The 7,088-nt window shown below is 62.7% G+C and overlaps 1 protein-coding gene across 1 annotated transcript; it reads right to left on the bottom strand.

Annotated features, from left to right (window-relative positions):
* Positions 1-1,709: 1,709 nt before the first annotated feature.
* On the bottom strand, positions 1,710-6,609 carry SLC25A47 (solute carrier family 25 member 47). Its single transcript, XM_036254010.1, has 6 exons — positions 6,582-6,609; positions 4,669-4,712; positions 4,274-4,345; positions 3,427-3,609; positions 2,447-2,762; positions 1,710-2,209 (listed from the first exon to the last, which is right to left on the bottom strand). Exons 1-6 carry the CDS (start codon positions 6,607-6,609, stop codon positions 1,929-1,931), a joined length of 924 nt encoding a protein of 307 aa, XP_036109903.1. The 3' UTR covers positions 1,710-1,928.
* Between the last annotated feature and the right edge of the window lie 479 nt (positions 6,610-7,088).

Here is a 7,088-nt window from a genome sequence, read left to right as displayed (position 1 = left end):
GCGCTCCCTGAGTGAGGAGTTATGCCGATTACCCTTCCAGAGGCCAGGGCATGGCTGAGGGGTCCCTGGGTGACCGCCCTTCATCTCCTGTCTGAAATCTCGGGGGCACAGTTAGTGGGAAGACCCAGCTCTGCCCCACAGGTTCTGGGCCTGCCCCTCCCATCGCCATCCCTTCATCCCCATTTCTAAAGAGAGGCTAGGTCCAAAGGGTCTTGCCACCTGGGGGTTGTAGAGCAAGGACCTTCCTGCAAAGCAATTTCCCCAACGTGGACGGCCAGCTGCTCAGTGACCGGTGGTCCCCACCCTCCCCCAGCCAGGAACTCTTTCCAGGATGGAGCAAGAGGGCACGCTAGTGGCCTTCTTACCAGAAGTGGACACGGGGTTGGGGTTTTGATGAATTATTGAGACCCTTTGTGAGCTGACAGCCCTCTCCCAGCACCTGGCCAGAGCGTCAGCCTCTCCGGTCTAAGCTGGGAGAACCAGGAGGCGCTCCGGGGCTTCACTCACTCACTCACTCGTTCCAACCCCCGAGCTCCTGCCAGTGCCAGGCCCCGAGCTAGATACATTCCACATCAGACACCTGCTGCCCTTGGGCAGCTCGGGTCTCGGGCGTGGGGAGACGCACAGGGACCTGTGGGAGCTGAGCAAAAGACACCCCAAAGCAGCCTGGTGGTCAGGCAGGGAGAGCTTCCTGGAGGAACGATGCCTGAGAGGAGGAGCTAGCCAGGAAGAGGAGGGGCAGGGCGTTCCGGCAAGGAGCACAGATGTCCGCAAAGACTTGGTCGGTACGACGAGCAGGCCAGGATGGGACAGTCCCCCCCCCCCCCCCCATGTTCTGGGAATAAGAAAGTATTCGGCCAGAACACTGGAGGGTCTTCTGTCCAAGGACATGGTCAAGGCCAGTGTCTGTGAGGGAGTGAGTGTCGTCGAGGCAGCTTTGACTGACCACCAGAGGGCTGCTGCAGTGGGGACCCAGCAGGCCTGGCCGCACCTGCCAGCCCTGGCCCCTCGTGGCCCTCTGCCCCCACTGGAAGGCATGTGGTGCCACGGAGAGCACTGGGGCCCGGGAGTCTCCCACCCTTCCTGCTGCATGGCCTTGAGCAGACCCAGCTCCCTGTCTGAGCTGTCTCCTCACCTGGCATCAGCTGTCTGTGATAAGCTGTGTGAGGTGCCTGGCACCCAGCAGTGTTTAGGAGACACCGACCCCTCCCTCCTTGAAGGCGGGTACACTGGTCACCAGACCACAGAGCAGCCCCACTGAGCACGTCCACAGAAACCGGAAACGTTTAATTGGTAACAGTCCCTCTCCAAGTCTACCAGCGGGAAGGGTGTGTGGGTGTGTGTGCGCATGCGTGCGTGCGCGCCCGTGTGCATGACCCACCCTCACACCAGCTGTCTGTGGCGACAGCAAGTGCCTCTCTGAGCAGCCCGGTGCCGGAACCCAGCAGCTGTGCCTGGATCCCGTCTTGGGGGGCAGTTGAGCTGCATCTAAGGGACAGTGGGTGAAGAGTACCCTAAATAGCAGCGGAGAGCTGAGGAGGGGTGGGGCCAGGAGGACAGCTGAGTAGATGGTGGCAGGGACAGGGGTGCTCTGAAGACGAGTGGTGGGGAGAGGCCACAGGGAGGCTGGCATGAACAACTGACCACATGCACCCACAACTCCATGTGACCGATGTCTTCATCCGAGAGGCCGCTCCTCCCTGGCTCGTGTGGCCCTCAAGCCAGCCCCGGGCTGGTAACAGATGGGCCCCTGGGCTTTCTCTGGTCCGTGGCTGGGCAGTCCAAGCCCAGGCCCCAGCTGACTGTCTTTGGGGTGGCTCCTAGCTGTCCTAGGTGACCACCCAGTGGGGACACTCCCCTTCACCTCCTCCAGTTGCTATGACCTCCAGAAGCTGCCGGTGGGCTGGCGCCTGGGGCAGTGGGCCCAGCTACTTCAGCAGACCCCGCGAGAGCCTCAGCGCAGCTTCGTAGGTGACGAAAACCACCATGTTGACAGGGAAGGCGCGGCAGCAGTTGAGTGTCAGCCCCTTGAAAAGGACACGCGGCCCTTCCTCCCGCACACTGGTCACCACACAGTGGAGGAGGCCCCTGTAGCGCTGCTGGCCCTGCCCGTCCGCCTGCAGGCGGGACTTGATCACGTCCATGGGGGTGGCCACGGCCCAGGCCAGGACCCCTGCGCAGCCGCCGGCCATCAGCACACCCAAGACATCTGCAGGGGGACCATGAGTGAGGGCCGTGAGGGAAGGGACTGAGGCCCGAGAGGGGTGTGGGTGGGAGTCCTGGGCTCACTCCACCAACGTGACTCACCCAAGGCCACACAGAGCAGGTCTGTCCTGACCTCAGTGTCCAGCACACTGAGATTCCCACCCTGGGAGGCACTGGGGTACCAATGTGCCGCATGACTCGATTCCTACTGACTGCGCCTGTACCCCCCGCCGCCGCTCACCTGGCTGACTGTGACCCGCAGGGGTGAGCCACTCGCTGAGGATGGAGTAGGACAGGAAGTAGGTGGCGAAGGAGTGGCCCTCCCGGAAGAGCAGGGCCGAGCTGCCCTTGTAGAGGCCCCGCAGCCCCTCCTCACGGGCCACCGTGGCCAGGCAGTGCAGCGGCCCACGGTACTTGGGCCCCGGCACCGGGCGCGCAGGGGCTGCAGGACACACGGGAGGCGCCGCTGAGGGCCACGAGGCCGAGGATCTCCGCCTCTGCTGGGTCTGCGTCTGCAGGCGGACCTTGGCCACCTCGGTTGGCGAGGTCAGGAACACCTGGAGCGGAGAGACAGCAGTGAGGAGGCACCGGCACACCCTGGACCTGGCGTCCCGTCAGCCTCGTGTTCCCCATGGTGACATCCCCGTGAAGCTTCAGGCTGGCCCATGGCCCTGGTCGAGCGGCGCTGAAAGCCACCCTGCCCACGCAGGCCACGGCCGGCACTTGCTTCGGCTCCACCCTCGTCCCAGCACACAGCAGGCCAGACACACGCAGGTGTCGGGTAAATGGTTCATGACAGCATTTAATCACATAATTAATATGTTAATGGCATATTCATGTATTATTGAATTAATGTAAGAATAATTAAACCATGTATTTAATAATATTAATATGTAACAGGATACTACTACTAATGTTGTTCGCCCTTTCATGGGGGCTCATAACTGTCAGACTTTGTGCTGGAAGCTTTTCACATGACCTCACTTAATCCTCACCATGATGCCTTTACTGATGAAGAGTCAGAAGTTCAGAGAGGCTCCCTAGCATCCTCAAGGTCCCTCAGCTAATGAGAGTCAGCTGAGTCCTCCCGCATCGTCCCCCAGCCTCCTTTCAGTCTGTGCCCCCACTGAGCTTCAGTTTCCCTGCCTTCTGGGCTTGGTGACCTCTCAGGCCCTCCCAGCCCCTCCCCACCCCTGCGGGACCCCTCACCCGCCCACTCACACGGACGAGGCCAGAGGTGAAACCCGAGAGTGTGATGTCGGCCCTGGCGGGCTTGGCGTCGGCACTGCCATACCGGAGCCGGCAGATGTGTGTGAGGCAGTGGCGGTAGGTGCCAAAAGACAGGGACGAGACCAGGGACACCGAGCAGACAGGCAGCGAGAGGCCCCTGTAGAAGCCCCGCACCTGGAGGGTACATGGACGGGGCCCAGGGCCCAAGTCAGCCCAGAGGTCCGGCCGGGAGGGTCCTGGCCCTGGTCTCATCCCGGCAGGCCCTCCCTGGCCACGGGACTTCGGGCGGTCACTTACTGCCTAGGGCCTCGGTATCCTGGACTGTAAACTGGGGATCACAGTACTTAACTTGAGAGATGGGGCCGCTGGCCAGCTTTTTGACGGTGAGAACAGTGAACACGCTTGATGGTTGCTGTTTCCTTTCGCTTGTCCCTGGCCGGCACCCAGCCCCAACCTCACTGTGGTAAATGTCCCTGGATGCCTCCTCTGGACAGATCTCTGACCTGGACACTGGGGAACTGACACTCCACCCGGCACTGCTAGTGCCCTGCCTGAAGGGCACAGAAATGCGAACACACGGGCCCCCCCCAGACCTTCCAAGGCCCTAGACACCACCTCTAGACCCTCTCCTGGAGGAAAGGCCACATCCTGAACACCCCCTACGTGCTGGACACCCAGCCCTGGGCTGCAGAGGAGCCCCGGAGGCTGGTACGATTATTTCCATTTGGAAGATGAGAGAACCGAGGCTCAGCGAGGGGCTCAACATCGCCTGGTTGTCGGCGAGGGGCAGGCCTGCGGCCCTGACACCCCCTGCCCGGCACCCCGGCCCCAGCCCTACCCTCTCTCGGAGATACGTGTCCCGGACGCAGTGCCAGATGCCCGTGTACTTGGGCTCTGTCTGGATCCTGACCTGTGGGAGAAGCAGGCTTCAGGAAGGGGTGGCTCCAGGCCTGGGGCAAGGTCAGCAGGCCCCGGGGAGAGGGCGAGCCAGCTCCTCATTCCCATGGCCATGCAGACAGTGGGCAGAGCAGGACAGTGAACCCCGTTTAAGAGGGGAAACCTGAGGCTCAGGCTGAAAAAGAGGGACAGGTAGTCCTGAGGATGGTGGGGAGGGCCGAGTTGGATCAGCATCCTAGAAAGCTCTGCTGGCTGTGGGTGGGGTGCAGAAGACGCTCAGGGTGGCCTGAGCACGGGCAGGAGCCCTGCCGTGGGCGGCAGGGTCTGTCACTGTACCTTCACTGTGTCCAGGGGGTAGCCCACAGCAACACCGCAGACGCCTGCAAGGAAACCAGAGACCGGGGGTGAGGACAGCGGCGGGAAGGGGGGAGTAGACCCACCGAGGTCCACACTGTGTCTCGTGAACGGGAGCGCCCGTGCTGCAAATGAATCGGAGGCTCAGAGGGCTGAAGCGACTCCCGACAAGCTGTGACTGGGTCTCCTTCCCACAGGTGCCTCGTTCTGAAAGCCAAGGGCATCCTCAGCCTGCCCTCCGGTGTCACGCGTCAAGAGAACTCCTGGTCCGACACTTGCTGGGCCCCGTCCCCAGGCCAGGCGGCGCTGGCCCTCAAGCCTCGGGCAGTGAGGGGTTTGTCCAGAGGGTGCGGGTGACATAGCCGGAGCAAAGGCTGGGGTGTGGGCGAGCCCTGTCACCCCAGGGCTCTGTGAAGGGCTGCCTGGAACCACAAGTTGGTGTGGGACAGAGAAGGACGCCAGGCTTCCCGGACCAGGCCCTCTGCCCCTGCAAAGAGGGCTGGGTGCCACTGTCCCATTTCTGTCTCCTTTCCTGACACCAAGGACTCAATATCCAAACCCCAGCACTGCCATGGCGAAGCCAGAGAGCGAGCAGGCAAGTCTCTGGGGCTGGGGGTGAGGGCCATCTGAGGACAATAACGCATGTGGGGGCTGGGTCCTATTTACTCTGTATCCCAGGACTCAGTTAATATGCATGAATGAAAGAACAAAGCGAATGAATGAATAGAAAGAAGCGAAAGGGTAGAATGACCCTCCTGGACCCTCACATATACCTCAGCAAACTCCTACTCATCCATCAAAGCCCTGCCACAGCATCACCTCCTCTCTGGAGCCCTTGCTCTCCCTGTACTCCGGGCTGCCTCTGTGCCAGGAAACATATTGGTCAGAGCCCTGTCACGTGGCTCTGCTGCTGTCCCACAGCAAACTGTCTCTGCCTCAGAACCAGAATCCCCCAAGGACAAGGCCCCCATCTGGTCCTTGCCACCCAGGACCCAGCAGAGAGCAGAGGCCCTTCCGCCAGGCCTTCCATAGGCTCTGAAGGAAACGGAGGATTTAGGAGCCCTGCCTGGTTGTGTGATCTTCCGCAAGTCAAGCCCCTTCTCTGAGCCTCCCCCTTAGGGGCTCATATCCAGGGCAACAGCTGGCCTCAGGCCCTGCACACGGTAGGACCGCAGCGAGCCTCTTGATGGGGCCAGGGCCCTGGCCTTCCCTGCTGGCCCCGCCCTCCCACACTGTTCCCAGAAGTATGGACAAGGAGCCCAGTGCCGTTCCCCATGATGAGCAAAGCCAGGAGAGTCTGGCCCCAAACAGCCTCCAGAGCGCGCAGGGTGGCAGCTGGGAGGAGCCCCATCTGAGCCTGCTTCCCGATGGCCAGTCACCCGTCTGGGTCAGTCTTTCGCAACGAGCCCTTTCCGCAGAAGTGAAAACAGTCCGTGGGCCCAGCCAGGCCAGGATTGCACACAGCTGGTGGGCAGGCGGAGCTGGGGCTCGGCTGGGCCCTCCCTCCCCTGCGACAGCGTCAGGCAGTGTTGTCCTCACTGTCCACCCTCTCCTGGAGCCCCTTGTCCTTCCCCCGACGCAGCCGGCCCTCTCTGTGCCGATCACTCCCAGCCTCCACTTGGCCCGGCAGAACCCCCCCTGTGCCCCCCGAGCACCCCCACCCTGGAACTGCCCCCAGCCCTCCGAGCTGAGCTGCCCGGGCCAGTGCAGGCTCACCCCCTCCGCCTGCACCCAGCCCCGCGCTGCCGTCCGAGTCCCCAGGAACCAGCTCTGTCGCCCCAACATCCAGCACCCACGGTCCACACCGAAACCCGGCCACTTCAGGAGTGACGCCGTGTCTGCCCGAGGCCACCCCCAGGGCAGAGCCGCAGTCCCCCACGAGGCCCTGCTGTCACCTCCGATGGCTCCAGCAACAAAATCCATGGACAAGGTGGGTGGTGGGGAAGGCTCTTGGGTGCCCCTGCCTGAGAGCAGTCTGATGCCACCACCAGGTCAGCTCCTCTCAGCCTTAAATACCTGCGGCGGGGGCAGGGGACAGGAAGCAGGAGCCTGCTGACCAGTGGCCCAGAAGGCAGAGGTCGTGCCGGAAGCGGGCAGGTCGATGCCCACCTGGACTCCCTTTGTCCCGGTGCCCTCAGGGCGCAGCTGTGGGGAAGTGGAGAGGCCGTGGGAGCCATCAGGTTCTCAGGACAGAGGGCCCCGTCTGCTCCGCCCGCCCGCGGGCCTGGGCCCCAGACCATGTCCACACACCTCCTGGGGAGGTCCGGGGACGGGGCTGTGATGTCCCTGCCCCTGCAAGCCCCGGCTCAGGCCTCATTCATGCCTGTGACCTCCCTGGCTTCCCCGGGATTGTTCCTGCACGGGAAACGCTCAAAGCTCCCTCTCTTGTTCAGTCAACACTC

This window comes from Molossus molossus, unplaced genomic scaffold, assembly GCF_014108415.1.
Source record: "Molossus molossus isolate mMolMol1 unplaced genomic scaffold, mMolMol1.p scaffold_m16_p_1, whole genome shotgun sequence".
Lineage (NCBI taxonomy): Eukaryota > Metazoa > Chordata > Mammalia > Chiroptera > Molossidae > Molossus > Molossus molossus.
Note: the sequence above shows the minus strand (reverse complement) of the source record. Positions and strands in the feature narration are given on the sequence as shown.

Coding starts and splice junctions, on each gene's coding strand:
- SLC25A47 (XM_036254010.1), bottom strand. CDS start 6,609: ATGGATTTTGTTGCTGGAGCCATCGGAG. Junction 3,610..4,273: donor ACACGTATCTCCGAGAGAGG/GTAGGGCTGGGG, acceptor TGTACCCTCCAG/GTGCGGGGCTTCTACAGGGG. Junction 2,763..3,426: donor TCACCTCTGGCCTCGTCCGT/GTGAGTGGGCGG, acceptor TCTCCGCTCCAG/GTGTTCCTGACCTCGCCAAC.